General features: G+C 54.7%; 1 protein-coding gene across 2 annotated transcripts in view; it reads left to right on the forward strand.

The window, feature by feature from the left end:
- Positions 1-6486: 6486 nt before the first annotated feature.
- PDE4A (phosphodiesterase 4A) overlaps positions 6487-17995 on the forward strand; it is a 42973-nt gene continuing 31464 nt past the window's right edge. The window contains exons 1-2 of one of the 2 annotated variants that reach the window (XM_068980750.1): positions 6487-6534; positions 7197-7396. In XM_068980750.1, the coding sequence (XP_068836851.1) occupies positions 6487-6534; positions 7197-7396 (248 nt within the window). Of the gene's footprint in view, positions 6535-7196; positions 7397-10266; positions 10581-17995 lie in introns of those variants that run through there. The other variant, XM_068980749.1, reaches the window with a different exon arrangement.

Genomic DNA, 17995 nt, shown 5'->3' on the forward strand with positions numbered 1-17995 from the left:
GTCCCCTCCTGCCCCCCAGGCCGGAGAGGGCGGGGCATCCCCTCCCCAGCCCCCCTGCAAGGTAAGCTTTGGACTACGACTGCGGCCGGGAGGGGGACCTGGCCCCTGGGAGGGAGGGGCTCCGGGCGGGGAGGGGGGAATTCCATCGCTCCCCAAGAAAGGCAGGGCCCCCCACGTAGCCGGTTGAGGGCTGCAGGCTGGCCTCCAGGCTGAGGGTGTATAGGGAGGACCCCGAATCGGGATTCCCGGGTAGGCTCGGGGAGGGGGGGAAAGGTGGGGGCGGGGGATGTCTCTACCCAGCTTCGGAGACTGGAGCTGCCCGGCCCCAACGAATCAGGGTCCCAGGAGCCCCAGCTCCCAGAATTGGGGACAGGGCGCCGGAAGCTCCCCCATCAGCGCCAGGCTTTTACTAATCTCCTGCCAACACAGCATCTCCACTCCTGGGGACTGAGACAGAGACCCCTGAGTTGCTTCGCACTGTCCCTCGCGCTCCCAACCACCCACCCCCCATCAGCGCATCTCCAGCTGGATGTGTGGCATCTCTGGGGTGGGGGTGGGGGTCTGGGAATGCTCCTCTGGGCTCCCAAGCTTCCTCTGCTGCATCCCACAGCCACACACTGCTTAGCTGCGGTTGTGGGACTGGGCAAACGGCTTTGCCTTCCTGAGCCTCAATTTCCTCATCTGCAAAGTGGGTGATGACTCACCCAGGATTAGGGGAGGTCTTGTTTTCCAGTCTTCATTAGTCCGTCATTTATTTTCAAGCTCATTCCATACGTATTTCCCAAGTGCCTACTGTATGTCAGGGCCCTGTGGCTGGGTGGTCAGACTACAGCAACCAAAGAGACATGCTGGGTCCCGGCTTGGCTGACCCTGGAGACTGCTGAGGGAGCAAGATCAGTATGTGAACAGAGAAATCGCCTCAGTGATTTTAGACTGTGAAGACTAAAATTCCATGAGGCATGGAGAGTGATTTCAGGAGAGGGTGTCCAAGATTCAATGAGATTTTATGGTTTGTATCTGCCTTCATCATTCACTTTCTGCGCTACGGGGGCAGGGCGGGTCTAGAAGAGTGCCTGGTACACAATAGGTGCATAATAAATATTGAATTAATTCAAGAGGGAATTTGATTGAAACTATTTTCATAGTGCTTTAGGTCAAATAGGAGGCTGGTCATGAACCAACCCATCTTCTCTCCCATGTTACAGATGAGGCAAGTGAGTCCCTTAGACCCAGAAAAGGGGAAAGATGTCATCAAAGGCAGTACAGGAAGTTGATCGGACGTTGTCATTCCCATACAGTGAGGACGGCTGAAGAAATGGTTGTGAACAGCTGGGAATGGAAGAGAATAGAGACCCGACTTGAGCACAGGTCCCTCCAGGCACCCATGACGTCTATCAGCCCCTCTCTCTCTCCTCATACCACACAGACACAGCCCTATGTTCATCCATTGAAACAGTATTTACTCTGTCTACTGTGTACCCGGTGCTCAGGACACAGCAGTGAACAGATCAAAACCCCCTACCCCCAAGGAACTGACATTTAGTAATCAGTGAAGCAACAGCAACATAAATATATAACAACAAACTGTGCTTCCCTAGTGGCTCAGCAGTAAAGAATCACAGGAGACAGTTCCCATCCCTGGGTCAGGAAGATCCCCTGGAGGAGGAAATGGCAACCCACTCCAATACTCTTGCCTGGAGAATTCCACGGACAGAGGAGCCTGATAGGCTGCAGTCCAGGGTCGAAAAGAATGGACCCTGATTGAGCAACTGAACAATTCAATTCACAAAAGAGAAAAATTGAGGCTTCCACTTTGGGATGGGTATCCAGGAAGACCTCCCTGAAGAGTTGTATTGCTCCTCAAACACACACACACACACTTTGATCCAGACAAACGTAGGCACACAAACACCATATACAGGCTGGAGAACCATAAGTGCCTGAGGCTGCATAGCTACTGGGTGGCTGTGCAAAGATCTGAACCCAGAATCCACATTTCTGACCAGTGTAAAATGTTGCATCCATATGCAGGCACCCTCCTCACATGTGTGCGTGCACACACACACACACAGCCAGCCTTATGCCCACATAGACTGATGTGGTATCATTTTGTCACGTACACACATTCCTGGCAAGTATGATCTGCTTTCATCTATACAATACTCAGACTCCCAGCGAGTTCTACCCGTCCAGCTACAAATGGACAACCATGTACAAAGTCTCGTGTTCACATACATGCACGTGCACACACACATATGCCCCGTGGGGAGGGGGTGGAGCTGAGAGTCCTTCCCAGCTCCAAGGCATGGAGCTTCGGTAGTCACTGTCCCTCCTTAGGCCTGAACGATCTGAGCAAGCTGCAGACAAGGGCATTTATCATCATTTCCGTCCCTCTCTGGCCACCCATCGCCATGTCCTCCTGAAGGTGGTGGGGGCTGGGTGAAGCCAGTGCTCCTGTCAGGCCAGGCCAGGAGCACTGAGCGGCTGGATGAGTCAAGAGGCCCCTCCTCAGCCTGAGCCTACTTGGCCATCTGGACCCCTTCCCCAGTGGGCTGCTGCCCAGGGTTGGGGGAAGGCAGGTTTAGCGGCTCCCCCACCACCTGGGCACTCAGGCCAGTTTCTGAGGACCTGCCTCTCATGCCCAGGTTTCTGCCAGGGCTGATTAAGCTGCACAAGTGTCCAGGCAGTGGTGGCATGTGTGTGTCTCCACCTCCACCCCTTGGCCTCCTCCACTCCTTCCTTCATTCCACAAATCCTTGAACACCTACCATGGGCTGTTCTGGGCACTGGGGATATAGCCGGAATCAGCTACAGAACTTTGCAGAGCCCAGGACCAGATGAAAATGCAAGACCCCAGTTTAAAATTATTATTAAGAGATTTCTCTGGCAGTCCAGTGGCTAAGACTCTGAACTTCCAATGCAGGGAGAGTAGGTTCTATCCCTGGTTGGGGAACTAAGACCCCACATGCTGAGTGGCCAAAAATTAATTTTTAATTAAAAAAAAATTTTAATGTAAGAATTTAGACCACGACAAGACCATGACAGTAGCACATTAAACCTTCTAAGCATGGGGCCCTGTGTGACTGCTCAGGTCATGTGTCCATGATGCTGGCCCTAGAACAAGACAGAAAAATCCCCTGACCTCATGGAACTAAGGGGTAGGGCAAGCAAAAACAGAAATATATAATACCCCAGGGGCAATGAATGCTGAGGAGAGAAACAAAGCTGAGTGAGAGGCAGAAGGAGATGGGGTAGGGGGAGGCATCCATGTCGGAAGGCCTCTGAAAAGAGGTAACTTTGAGCAGAGAGGTGAAGGAGATAAGGGAGTCAAGTGGTTTTATTCATCCACTCAAGAGACATTTGTTGAGCACCTACTGTCTACCAGCATTGTCCAAGATCCTGGAGATTTAGCAGGGGACAAAACAGATCAACATATTGACCTCATGTCTTAACCAAAGGACAGGCAATAGCTAATAAAAGAATAGGTAGATTATATATCTTGTTAGAATGTCATAATTCTAAAACAAAATTAAGGTGGAGTCAGGGAGATTGGGAGTGGGAAGAGCACAGGATATCTGAGGGTGGTTTTCCAGGGGAGGGAAGATCAAGCCGAAAGCCCCTAATATCAAAATATGCTCAAAGTGTTTGAGGAACAGGGAGGAGGCCAGTGGGATGAGGGGGAGGATGGGAGGAATCTCTGTTAATGTGCTGCTAAGTCTCTTCATTCGTGTCCAATTCTTTGGGACCCTATGGTCTGTGGCCCTCCAGGCTCCTCTGTCCGTGGGATTCTCCAGACAAGAATACTGGAGTAAGCTGCCATGCCCTCCTCCAGGGAATCTTCCTGGCCCAGTGATTGAACCTGCATCTCTTATGTCTCCTGCACTGGCAGGAGGGTTCTTTATCACTAGTGTCACCTGGGAATATGTCTATAGGTCCACTGAATCAACAACAGTGATAATATTATTATGATAGTGGCTACTGTTCCATGAGCACATACTCGGAACCAGGCACTGTGCTCAGAACCTTACATGCATTACTTCCCTTCATCTTTACAACAACCTCCTCAGGTAGGTAGGAATATTATCTCTATTTTACGATGGAAACTGAAGATCAGGAAACTGATGCTCAAAGAGGCCGGGAAACTTGCCCCCAGATAAACAGCTAATGAGGAGTGGTACAGTCAGGATTTGAACACAGGTCAGTGTTAACACTGGAGCCGAAGCATGGTCCTTACTACCAGACCCTCTCTCTGCCTGTCTGAGCATATATGTCTGGTCTATCTACATACAGAAGAGAGGGTGCCTCTTTCTCTTTATGCTAATTTGTTCCCTCACTTATTCTTTCAGCATTCATTGAGACTATGTGCAGGAGACCATGATGAATGGGTACCATTTCTTGCCCTTACCGAGCTGTAGTGGGGACTAAAAATATAACCTCAAATGATGAGTGCTTTAATAGGGGCAGAATAACCAGCAATGGGAGCCCAGGGCACCGACTGATTGAGTCTGGTGGAGAAGTGAAGGTGACCAATGAACAATATTCATACATACATCCATTTGTTCAACAGCTGTCTGTCATGAGCTTGCCTGGTGCTAAGCACTGCATGGGTGAGATGATGTTTATATTCATTTCTACCAGTTGATATTGAACTGAAGTGCTATAGCTAGAGCTATAAGGCAAGAAAAAGTAATAAGAGCCAAGGTAGGGAGTAATGTGGCCAGTCCATAGTAGACTTGCTAGGAACTTAATAAATATGCTCTTGAGTCCTCAAAATAATAACCAGACATTGAACAAAAACTTATTAAGAGAATACTATGTTCCAGATTCAGTTCTAGGCACTGGGCATATAGTAATTAATAAAACAGATAAAACATTTTTGTTCTCCTGCAGCTGATATTCTGGTGTAGAACAAGACCAACAATACATGTAATAAGTAAATTACATAGTATGTGTTTAGGTGATAAATTCTATGAAAAAAATACAGCAGGATAAGAAAATTCAGGAATCCTGAGAGGCTAGCAACTTTAAACAGCACTGGGGAGGCGAGAAATACTGAAAAGGTGAGCTGTTACAAAGACCTGAAGGATGTGAGGGACCTGTGGATATTTAAGGCAGAGGGAACAGAAAGTGCAAAGATTCTGAGGTTAGAGAATGCCGAGTGTGTCCAGAAGCAGTCAAGGGGCCAGTGTAGATGGAGCAGAGTGAGCCTGGGGGAGAGTGGGAGGAATGAGGACAGAGAGATTATGCAGGACTCTGTGATCCTCTTGTTGAGGACTTTGATGTCTCCTCTGAAGAAGGTGAAAGCCATGGAGGGCTCTGAGCAGAGGAGGGTCATGATCTGATGTGGGTTCTAACGGGCTCCCACAGGCTCAGATACTTTGGCCACCTGATGCAAAGAGCCGACACACTGGAAACGACCTGATGCTGGGAAAGACTGAGGGCAGGAGGAGAAGGGGGTGACAGAGGATGAGATGTGTTTGGATGGCATCACCAACACAATGGACATGAATTTGAGCAAACTGTGGGAAATGGTGAAGGACAGGGAAGCCTGGTGAGCTGCAGTCGACGGGATCGCAAAGGATCAGACAGGACTTAGCGACTGAACAGCAGCAGGCTAGGATGTCAATAGCATTTATTAAGCAATTACTGAGTGCCAGTTCTTCAAGAATTCAATATGGTCTGATCTCATTTCTTCCTCATATAGAACCTTTAAGAATTATCATTCCATTTCGCAGAGGTGAAACAGGCTCAGAGAGTTTAATGCACTGACCTACGGCCATGCAGCCATAATTTGCAGCGCCTGGGTGCAAAGGTAGAGCGAGCCAGGCTTCCCCTCCCCCAAGCTTTTAGATAGGGATTGCCGGCAGCAGAGCGCACTCATCACCGGGAGTTGCGTCTGTGTCCCTGTCTGTCTGTTTCTATTTCCATGCGTCCCTGTCTGTCTCCGCGCGCCTCTGCCTGCGCGTCCCCCATCTGTGCCCAAACCGCCGTCTCGCTGCGCCCGGCCCCCGCACACCGGATCTATTTCGGGTTTAGGCATAAAATCCCAACAGCTCGGAGGAGACGCTTCCTCCGGCCCCCAGCTCAGACCACGCGCCACACGTGGCCGGCTCTGGGAGCTCCCGGTCTTCTCTGAGGGATCCCCAGGCTGCGGAAGCCCCCGCAGGAGGACCGGTGGGGGCTGGGGCGACCCGGGCCCGAGGCTCCCGGCCCCCCAGTGGCCAATCTAGGCATTGACACTGTTCAGAGCCCGGCCATGCGTCAGCTGTTGCTCTGGCAACATGCATACGACGTCACCAACAGGCAGTGCGTCAGTCACCCGCTGACGTCACGCCCCGGGAGAGGCAATTGGCGAGGGGCGGGGGTGGATTCCATGCTCAGCCCGCAGGGGGAGCCCCAGGGCGCTAATGGCAGACGCCTTTGGCCTGGTCCTGTAGGAGGCACTAGCCGGGGCATGACATGAAGCCAGCGCGCTAGTTTGGCGAAATGAAGAGGAGTCGCAGTGTCCTGTCGGTGGCCGGAACCGGAGACGAGGTGCGAGAGGCGGGGCGGGGCTGGGGACGGGGTTTGAGTTGGGTTGGGGGTCGGGAGCCCCCTAGTGACCACAGCTGCTCACTAAGCCTGGCCCCACTTCCTCCAGGCAGCAAGTCTTGTCTCCTCGTGCCTCAGTTTACTCCATTGACTTCATTATTCTGCTGCTGCCCGGATTAAGAGGCTCTTAGCCCAGGGGTAGAAGGCAAGGCCTTCCAGGGATTTTCCCAATAGGGAGAGGATTGTAGGGTGGGTGCGGAGAGTTGCTGGGGGTGAAGGTCTTGAGGGTCTCAGATGTAAGGAAGGGAGGAGGCCACATACATTTAGCCTCCTCTACGAAGGAGGCTTCGTAGACGTGGAAGGTTGTGATGTGTTAGAAGGGTTTCGTGGTGAGGACAGACTACAGACATGAGGGCCCAGAAGCCCCAGGACGGAGACATCAAAAGGGAATCCCACAAAAATTATGGCTGAGAAAGGGCACCTTTCAGATGTAGGAACTGGGAATGCCCCCACTGTGAGAGGGATGCTAAGATGGGAGCGGGGCACAGAAGCCTTAATCCCCATAGGCGACCCTCTCAGATGGCCAGGGAGGCACGTTATTGCGGGGAGGGGCTCAGAGCTGCCTGACCTGGCTGTACCCCTATCCCGCCCTTGTCTCACCTCAGAGGCCTCGAGAGACCCCGGAGCCGGGCCGACCCAACATGCTGGGGGCTGACCTCCGACGCCCTCGCCGTCGCCTCTCCACGGGTCCAGGCCTAGGCTGGGCTGAGCCTGAGCCCTTGGATCCTGGGGTCCCTCTGCCTCCCCGGCCCACCACTCTGCCGCTGCTGATCCCTCCACGAATTTCCATCACCAAAGCTGACAGGTAGGCGGGAGGTGGACCAGGCTGGGAGGTGGGATGGAGAAACAGGGCCAGCTGGGCTAACTCCAGCCACCAGCCCTTTCCTTTGCTCCGGGCTCCTGGCTTCCTGAGTTTTGCAAAACCAGCTGAAAGTTCTCCTGGAGCTTGGTGGGTCAGGTTGTGACATCCCACCGCCCCTAAGTGGCACCTCTTGCAGCCTTTAGAGGAACCCCTTCTTCCATTTTGCAGCTGCCTCGGTCAGCAAGGGGCAGGGTTTCAGAAAGGGTTTGGACCCTCCAGTCTGCAGGAACACTCCCATAATCAGAAAGCTGAAACAGGTTAGGGAGTACACGTCCCACCAATCCATGTGCACCTCTATTTCCCTTTCTAAGAGGATGTCATTTCTTCAAGGCGTTAAGAGGGGATGGTGGGACACTGGAGGCGGTCTGGACTGGCATTTTTCTTTCTTCTGAGCCTAGCTTCACACTGAACTTCCTTACTGTTTCTCATCTGGGGTCCTCAGAGGGTACTTCAACCCTCCTCTTGGCCCAAGGATGAATTTGAAAGCCAGATGACAGTTAGTCCTGGCTGCTGGCGGGGCCTGTCCCCACTGCCCTCCTTGGGCTACTATTCTCTGCAGCCTCAATCTCCCCACCCGCCCCTTTGTCTACTCAATCAGAGGGCTCCAGGGTCTCTGCTTGGATCATGCTACAATGATTCATTTCCAGATGAGGGAAGAAGTGACTGTCATTCTCCTCTCCAAATGGCTTAACGAACCCCCCCCCCCCCCAAATCCCTTTAGCCTCCTTCAGGCCACAGAGCCAGTGACCTACTCTGGCCCACTACCTTGGGCCTTCCTTTTTCTGCCACCCTCGCTGTGACCTGATCCCCCCTCCCCCATTTACCCCACTCTGAGCTTTGGCCAACCCAACAACACCGCTGACCCCAAGAATTTGGTCCAACCCAAGACCCTCAAGTGATCTGGGGAGGACCCACAGCCCTTGTGAATCCCCTAGAAGCCTTTTTTGGGTATGCACTTGTGGGGAGGGTCCCCGAGAGAAGTGGAGGACACAGTTGTGGCCTCTAGGACATTCAGCGGCTGCTAATGGCAGGGCGGTTCTAGCTCCGCGTTCGCCCACGCCCGGAGCCCCCTCTGGCAGGGAGAAAAGCGGCTGTGGGGGTTGGAGCTTTCTCTCTCTCTCTTTTTAATAAGAACAGTGCAGAGGGAGGGCGGTGGCAGACGGCACGGCCTGCCCGGGGGAGCCCTTGAGGGGGGCGCATGGGGGCGGGGTCTGGTTTCGTGGACTGGCTTCCGAGCTCCTTAATCCGAGCGCGCATCGGCCCGGGCACGGTTGGGGGATGGAGCACAAGGGTGTGTACGCGGCCCTTTGCCCCGCAGCCTCCTTCACCAGGGCTCGGCCCCGGACCGGGGCGGGGGGTGGGAGAGCTCTCGGATCCCGCTAGCTCTTTGCTCGCTCGCGCTCGGCGCGGCGCTGGGGGAGGCGGGAGCGTGAGTCACGGCGATTCCCGATTTAGGTGCCGGAAGGGGGGCTCTGCTGGCGGGGGCAGCGGGGAGGAGGCGCGGCTGTTTACTCGCCTGAAAAGGGCACGGGAGTGCGTCCCGCGGCTGCCCGGGACCTGCCTCAGTTTACCTCCTGCAGAAGCGCTTTAGAAGAGGCAGAGACGCACAGAGCTGTGGGCGGGCAGTCGGGGTATCAGCCACCGGGTATCCTCCCGGAGCCACACAGAAACCAAAGGGAAACACCTCAAAGCGGCCCCAGGTCGACCACATACACACACACCAACATACGTTGACTCTCTCAGACACCAGTCAAACAACAGAGGCAGAGTCGAGTGCAAAACTCCGCAAGCGCGGACCGACCACAGTACACACCCAATCGCGTGGGAAGACAGGCACAGCTCCCAGGCCACCAGAACAGACCCTGTAGAGGCGCACACCCTCCAAACAGGCAGCACACGTGCACACACTTCCTTCAGACACAGACACGCAGATACACGCACAGCGAAATCCAGATAAACAGGCAGATCGCAGCAGCCAACCACGTGCGCACACACACTTCGAGCAGACAACGAAAACACAGACAAACCCTCGGAAGAGGCCACGTGCGCGCACATCCCGCCCCAGGCACACACCATCGCCATCCCCCGACCCACCAACAGGAGACTCCCCGAACACCGTCGCAGTCCGCTGCAGGGACCGCGTCCGTGTTACCGGGACCACTCCTCACCAGCTCCCCCTGGCCAGGGGTAGCGGCGAGGACAAGTCCGCACTGGGCTCCGCCCCCATCGTGATGGACAGACTGACTGACACACCGGCAACCAGTCGGGTGTCTCCTTCATGATCGGATTAACCGTTTAACTCCTTGGTACCCGTGTGCACCGCGACTAAGGCAGGGAGCTCTGGAGAGAGCCGAGTTCCGGCTCCCCCTCCCCACGGGGAGCGGGGCTCTGCGTGGGCGGGAAGGGCCCCCTCCTTGGGTGGCTGCCCCCCACTGGCCCGGACGGAGGAGGAGGAGGGGGGCGGTGCTGACAGCCGCGGCGGGCGGCGGGCGGCGGGCGGCGGGCGGCGGGCGGGGGGCGGGGAGAGGCGGGACGGGGCGGGGGAGCCTGGGCTGGCTCCGAGCGGGACGCTGAACGCCGAGAGCGCTGCCGAGCATCGAGCGGAGAGCCAAGGCGCCGACAGGAAACCTCCGCGCCCGGCCCGGGGGCGATCGGCCCGCAGCGCCCCCGGGTCTCTCCCCGGGACGCCATGGCCCCACCAAGGCCAGGCGCACCTGCGGGACCCCGGGCGCATCAGCTCGCGCGCAGCTGAACAGGGTTCAGCTGTTTCGGAGAGGCCAGGGGCCCCTAGGGTGCAGGTGGGGGCCGGGGCCATGGAGCCCCCGGCCGTCCCCTCGGAGAGGAGCCTGTCTTTGTCTCTGCCTGGGCCCCGGGAGGGCCAGGCCACCCTGAAGCCGCCCCCCCAGCACCTGTGGCGGCAGCCGCGGACCCCCATCCGTATCCAGCAGCGCGGCTACTCGGACAGCGCGGAGCGCGCAGAGCCCGAACGGCCGCCACACCGGCCCATAGAGCGCGCCGACGCCGTGGACACCGGCGACCGGCCCGGCCTGCGCACATCCCGCATGTCCTGGCCCTCGTCCTTTCACGGCAGCGGCAGCGGCAGCGCGGGCGGAGGCAGCTGCAGGCGGTAAGACTCCGAGCTGCGGACGCGCGCGGAGCGGATAGGCGCGCAGAGAGGACGCAACTCTCTCCACTGACCGCAGGGGGCGCTGTGCTGCGGGTGGGGTCAGTGTGACTGACGGGGACCGAAGGGGAGTTCTGCGGGGGCGTCCAGGACCTGGGCCCCCTGATCGTGCACCGCAAGCGAGGCGTCCAACTGAAGCTGATCCTGGGGTCAACTTAGGAGGCGCCATGCTGCGTGTGTTGTTAACGGGGATCTTAGCTGAAGGCTGCAACTTTAGGCGTCTACGGTGACAGAGCAAGACAATGGCTAGGCTGGGAACCACTTGACCGGGCTTTCCTGGGGATGCTGTTTTAAGGGCTACATTCACTGTGTTTGGGGAGCTCTGTAGCGGGGGGTGGGGGGGTGGCGTGCCTGCTAGGACCACAATGCTTCCTGCAGACTGGCGAGCTCTCAGAGTCCTTCTAGAGCCGGCAAGAGCCTATTGGGAGTGGGGTTCCTGGACTTGCGCTGCAGCTGGGGTCAATCATCTAAAGGGGGCCTCTGAGGGGGCCCTGTGTTGGGGGCTGTGCGCGATGTGGGAGCCCCTTCTCAGGGCAGGAATGTTAAGGCTCAGTAGCTGCCTAGAGGGAGGGAGCAGTGTTCAGGGGGCGCACAGTACCAACATAGGGTGAGGGAGTCTGTGCCTCCTCTGATGACAGTGATGAGTGTTGGGTACCCTCTTATTGACCTGAGTTGGTCATCCAGCTATTGGGAATGGCCAGCCATGGCTGCATGCTCTGCCTGGGTTTCTGGGGTCCTGTGACTGTCACAGCATAACTGTGCATGTTTCCAGCATAGTGTAGTTTGTGACATGCTGACTGCGTGCTCCCAGGACAGTGACTGTTATCTGTGTGACTTGTGTGCTTCAGGGACATGGTGATGGGGGACCCTGTGACTATGTGTGCTTCCGGGTCTGTGCTTATGTGACTATGTGCTTCGGGTACAGTGACTGTGACAGTGACTTCATGTAGCCCTGGGGCACAGTGACTTTGCAGGGGTGACTGTGTGTGCTCCTGGGATGCTGTGATTATGACAGCATGGCTGTGCATGTTACTGGAACACTGTCATTGTGACAGCATGGCTGTGTGTGCTCACAAGATATTGCGATTGTGTCACTGACTGTGCGTGCCCATGAGACACGGTGAGTGTCACATAGTGACTGTCTGCTCCTGGGACAGTGATTATGACAAGGTGATGGTGTGTCTCTGGGGCAGTGTTGGTGACAGACTCAGGACAGACTCCCGGGACGTCATTAAGACAGAATGACTGTAGGGCAGTGATTGTGACAGGGTGTCTCTGGGATGCAGTGATGGTTACCCTGTGATGTGTATACTCCTGGGGGCCATGTGATTGTGTCAACAGGACTGTTCGTGCTCCCTGGGACACTGTGATTGAGACACTGCTCTAGGCTACTTGTGTGCCCCATGCCTGGGTGTTGGTGCTCTGACTTTTGGGGTGTGCTTCTGACCCCCTGGCGTGCCGAGCTCTAATTACCTAATGTTCCTATGTGCTCTGGTGTCTGACCTTGTGCCCTGGTGACATGTGTGACTCATGGCTTTGACTGTGTGCTTTGTCTGACTCCATGGGAGTTTGGAACATCACTGGGACAGTCAGATGCAGGCCTCTCTCAGAGTTCCTGAGGGAGGCCCCTCTAGGCTGGGACCCTCCTATTCTGGCCTTCTCTGGGGACCTCCAGCTGGCACCACAGCCTCTAGATCACCCACCCACCTCCATTCAGGGAACACCCCAGCCTCAGCATCCCTGACCCCATCCCAGGAAGCAAGTGTCATGGATCCAGTACTCACAGCCTGCTATTTCCCAGAGGGAATTGAAGGAAAACAAAGCTGGAATCAACAGGAAATGCCGAAGACCAGGGGCAACTTGCCAAACTGGCTCAGATCACTGTCCTGAGATATCCACAAGGGGGTGGGGTGCAATAGGAACAGATCGTTATTCCCTTTTTAGGCCCCAGAGATTCCTCCTACCCTGGTCTCTGGGGTGCTGACTCTCTTGGGACAATGACTGAGTGACAATAACCATCATTATCTTAGTGGCATCCAACTCATAATGGCTTGCTCTTGGGCTCCATGCCGGGAACTTTTCCACACTTCATCTCCAGTAACCCATGAGGTATTCCTGTTGGACACATGGGAAGCAGAGGCCCAGAGGGGCAAAGCCTGTTCTTCTTACCCAGGTTCACCCAACCAGGAAATGGCAGAGCTGAAATTCATTCCAACACAGGTCCCCTCTGATTCCTGTGCACCCTGGCCCAAGTGTCTTGACCTCTCTGAGCCCCAGTTTCCCCATCTGTACAGCAGGGCTGTTCCTGGAACTGCCTTGTGGGGGTCATTTGAAAAAACTACATTTATTTATTTTTGGCTGCTTCGAGTCTTAGTTACAATGCAAGGACTTCTCTTTCCTTGTGGCTCTTGGGTTTATTTGCCCATACAGCATGTGGGATCCCAGTTCCCCGACCAGGGATCACACCTGTGTCACTTGCATTGGAAGGTGGATTCTTAACCTCTGGACCACCTGGGGTCATTTTTAAAAAATATTAATTAATTAATTTGGCTGTGCTGGATCTTAGTTGCAGGATTTGGAATCTAGTTCCCTGACCAGGTATTAAATCCAGCCCCCCTGCATTGGAAGTGCAGAGGCTTAGCCACTGGCCCATCAGGAAGGTCCCCTGTAGGGCTCATTTTGAGAGTTCTGTGAGACTGGGGATGTGTGTAAAGTGCTTGGTAGATAGTCACTCAGGGACCGGGATTTGGGAGAGGAGCTGGGACCTAGGTAGACCGTGCTCCTCTAGTGTGCATTAGTCGTTCAGCCATGTCCGACTCTTTGGGACCCCATGGACTAGCCGACCAGGATCTTCTGTCCATGGAATTCTCCAGGCAAGAATACTGGAGTCGGTTGCCATTCCCTTCTCCAGGGGATCTTCCCGACCTAGGGATCAAACCTGGATCTTCTGCCTTACAGGCGATTCTTTACCATCTGAGCCACCGGGGAAGCTTGCCCCTCTAGTACCGGAGGGAAAAACAGGAACTTCAACCACATCCCGGCAGGGGCTCAGGTTTCTGTTCCGCTGTGGGCCTGTGCAGCCTCTGGCGACTGGAGGGAGGGCAATGGTGCCAGCGTCCTCCCCACCCCCAGGCAGAAGGAAGAAGGGGAAACAGAGGCGGCCAGTGGGAACTGCACTCGTTTGAAATGGGCATTCAGCCAGCTCAGTTCCCCAGAAATGGTGCGCACTCGCGGGATTCCAGTACCACCCACATTAGAGTTCATGCAGTCACTGAAAAAGGGATCCGGAGAGCCCTATTAGACTTGAATCACAGGAACCTCCGAAGAGAGGGCACTCCATCCTGCATCTGAGATGGCATGCGCAACCCCCTCCAGACCTGGGACTGTAACAGCCTGAGCTCCCGGCGCCCTGTGGGGCTGAGTCACGGCACCACCACGAACTGTCAAGAAGCAGATGGAGCGGGAGGAAGAGGACTCTGGTGGTGCGGTGGGGGAACTTGAAATTAGGCACGAGGCCAGTGTAGAGACCCCTTTTGGGTACCTCCACACGCTCCCCGCCGAGAGGGGCGCTGCCTGGTCCCAGGAGGGGTTGGACGAAGCCGGATTGGGATCTCTCTCTGGCCAGTGGTTTCCACTGGGGCTTCGCCTTCCCCAGTCCCTGGCGCCCCCACATCCCTGCGTGTGTGTTTTGAGAGCAGGTTTCTCCTCGCGCCCCGCCCTCCGCGCGCCCTCTGCTGGGTGACAAGGGAGGCACAGGCTGAGTATGAGCTCCGAGTCCGGACCTGCCCCCGGGACTCTCGTCCCCCAGAGTCGAGCAACGTCGCCGCCGCCGCCCCCACTGCTGCGGAGCCCCCGGATTATTATTGCATGTTTATTGAGCGCCCGGGAGAGCGGACGCCAGGCCGGCTGACCGCAGGCTCGCAAGTGAGGTCCTCGCCCACCCGAGCTTGGGACCAGGCTACCACCTCCATCCTCACCCCTGGCCGAGCGTGGTGGAGACAGCCGCCTGGCGGATGCAGAGGAATTTGGCGGCGAAGTTGAGGACGCGGAGTTCCCGGCTCGCCCCCGCGCGCCCTGGTCCAAGCCGATGCCGATGCGACGGCCTCCCAACACCAACCTCCGTTCTAACTCCCGGCATCTTTGGCTTTGCATTCCTGCCGAGGAAACCGAGAGATGAGTGATTTGCCCAAGGTCACGGGCAAGGCAGAACTGATGTTAAAAACCAAGTCTCCAAGACTCCAGACCAGTAGGTGAGATTCAGATTGTAGCCCTAACCGCTGACTCGCTGTGTGACCTCGGACCAGCATCACGGCTCTCTGTGCCTCAGTTTCCTGTTCAGTAAACGGGGGCTGAAAAAGATCTGCCCTGGGTAGATCTGGGTAGGGCTGTGGTAAGGCTGAGCTGGCTGACACTGGGGCCATGCAGTCTGGAGCTGGTGTTTTGAGAACCTGCACTTCCTCAAAAGGCACTTCCTCAGTAGAGAGAGAGAAAGGGGGCATCCCCCAAACCTCAAACCCTGGCTGCCAGGGTGCCCCCTCGCTGACCAGCAAGCTCCTCTGAGTTGGAAGAAACTAGGGCCTTGGGAAACTGCAGATTTCAGGGTGAGGAGAGAGTTTGGGGGTTACATCAGAGCCTGCTGTTTTCTTACTTCTAAGAGCCCAAATCCAGCCTTTGCCCTTGACTCACTGTGTGACCTTAGTAAAGGATTTCCCTTGTCTGAGCCTCAGTTTCTTCATAGATAACAGGGCCATTCATTCCACAAACACTGATTGAGCATCTTCAGCCTGTGGTGAAGAATGCAATGGACCCAGTCCTGCCATCCTGGAGTTCTCAGACTAGCCAGCGAGGAGGAAATCTCACGGAAAGGCATTCAGTAATTTCAGATGGTGACAATGGGACATGAAGAGAAGAGGGACCCTGAAGTCAGGGAAGGTCTCTTGCAGGAAGTGACTTTTGAGCAGAGACCTAAATGAAGTGAGAGAAGATGCTATGAGGGTAACAAGCAGAGGGAACACCAAAGGTTCTGAGGTAGGAACCCATTTTACATGCTGGAGGAAAAGCATGGAGGGCAGGTGTGACTGGCACAGAGCGAGCAAGGGGTGCTGGAAGGAAATGAGGTGGGAGGTGATGGAGCAGCTCATGTAGGGCCTTGTAGGTCAGGGTCAGGGTTGGCTTTAGGCCAACACTTTATTTTATTTATTTTGAATATTATTAATTTCTCTGGCTGTGCTGGGTCTTAGTTGCAACATGTGGGATCTAGTTCCCTGACCAGGGATTCAAGCCAGGACCCCTGCATTGCGAGCACAGACTTTTAGCCACTAGACCACCAGGGAAGTCCCTAGACCTCAGTTTATATCTGACTTCCTAGGAAGGATCAAAGATCAAACGGCTGGAAGGAAACTGAACCATGAAGGCCCTGTTGGGCAGAATTCCAGTCTCCGAATCGGACAACTCAGCACATAATTGAGGGAATTCCCTGGTGGTCCAGTGATTAGGATTTGGTGCATTCACTGCTAGGGACCAGGGTTCGATCCCTGGTGGGAGAACTAAGATCCTACAAGCTGTATGGTGTGGTCAAAAAAAAAAAAAAAATCATAATCAAGCTGTGCTCCTTCCAGGCTGAGTGACTCCTGCCAAGTCACTTCCCTTTCTGGGGCTTGAGCTTCCCCATCTCTTTCTCTCTTTTTAAACACTTATTTTTATTTGGTTTCACCAGGTCTTAGCTGAGGCACACGAAGGTCGTTAGTTGCAGTGTGCGGGATCTAGTTCCCTGACCAGGAATCAAACTTGATCTCCCTGCGTTGACAGTGCAGAGTCTTAGCCACTGGATCACCAGGGAATTGGTGGGCTTGACTTCCCCATTTCCGAAATGGGCCTAGTGTGAACCCTATTTTCTCAAAGTCTGGTTTGAAGAATCAGCAGAACAATGCAAGGAACCCTGAGGGCAGGTAAGTATGAAGGCCCTTCCTTTTCGTTTGTACCTGGACTGAAGGGTCCTGGTGGCCAGGGCATGGGTCTTAGTGGGTTTAGAGCAATAGTTCCAAACCAGGGGCAATCTGCAATGGCTGGGGACATTTTAGTCTTTGTGACTGGGTGTCAGGGCTGCTACTGGCATCTAGTGGGGAGGCGCTAGACTGTCTGCTGCTGCTACTGTCTCATAGGACTGCCCCCCAGGACAAAGAATCATAGGTGGTAAATGTCACTAGTGTCAAGATAGGGAAACCCTGCATTCTCAATAAGGTGATGTCCCCTCCAAGGAGGTGAAATGTGGTTCTTGGAGCGGATATGTGAAAAAAAAGCTTAATGTATAAAGCCTGGATGTACACCCAGTATGTAAATAGATAGACAGCATATCTATGTCATTAACATTATTACATGGAGGAGGCAACTGTCGGGGGGAGGGGAGCATCTAAAAAGACACTCAGGAGGACTTCCCTGGCAGCAACCCACTCCAGTATTCTTGCCTGGAGGATCCCCATGGTCACAGGAGCCTGGCGGGCTACAGTCCACAGGGTTGCAAAGGGTCGGACACGACTGAAGAGACTGAGCACACAGCACCAGGGGTGAAGAATCCACCCGCCAATCCAGAGGACACGAGTTTGATCCTGGGTCCAGGAAGATTCAACGTGCCGCAGAGCAACTAAGTCCATGTGTCACGACCTCTGAGCCTGCAATCTAGAGCCTGTGAGCCACAACTACTGAGCCCTGCTCTAGAGCCCATGCTCCCCAGCAAGAGCAGCCACCGCAATGAGAAACCTGTGCACCGCAAGTAGAGAGTAGCTCCCACTGACAGCAAGAAAAGAAAGCCAGCATGTGGCAACTAAGCCCCAGCACTACAACAACAACCAAAAAGACTCCATGCTTCCAGTACAGGTGGCCTGGGTTCAATTCCTGATCAGGGAACTAAGATCCCACATGCCATGCAGTGTGGCAAAAAAATTAAAAAAAAAAAGGCACTCGGGGGCAGTCATGAAATAAAGAGAGACAGCCACTGACCTAGAGCCTGGCTCAGCCACTCATTGGCTGTGTGACTTTGAGCAGGCTGTTTTTCTCCAAGACTGAGATGTCCCATCTGTAAAATGAGACACTAGTGTCACTTCATGGTGGTTTTGTGAGAATTAAATGAGATCAGAGCTAGAGGCGGTGAATGCGCAGGAAGCGTTCTGAAGGTTAGCTGCTATATCATCATTATCATCATAACCATTGTCTATATCCTCTGCTTAGTGCACGGCTTACACATTATAAGCTCTCCATAAATGTTTCTCCAATAACAATAATCATTGCTAGATGGTTCTTCAGGGCATGAGTTCACCATCCCCTTGGCCTGCTGACTTTCCAAATAATGTCGATATTTCTTG

The sequence above is a fragment of the Capricornis sumatraensis genome, chromosome 9, assembly GCF_032405125.1.
Source record: "Capricornis sumatraensis isolate serow.1 chromosome 9, serow.2, whole genome shotgun sequence".
Taxonomy (NCBI): Eukaryota; Metazoa; Chordata; class Mammalia; order Artiodactyla; family Bovidae; genus Capricornis; species Capricornis sumatraensis.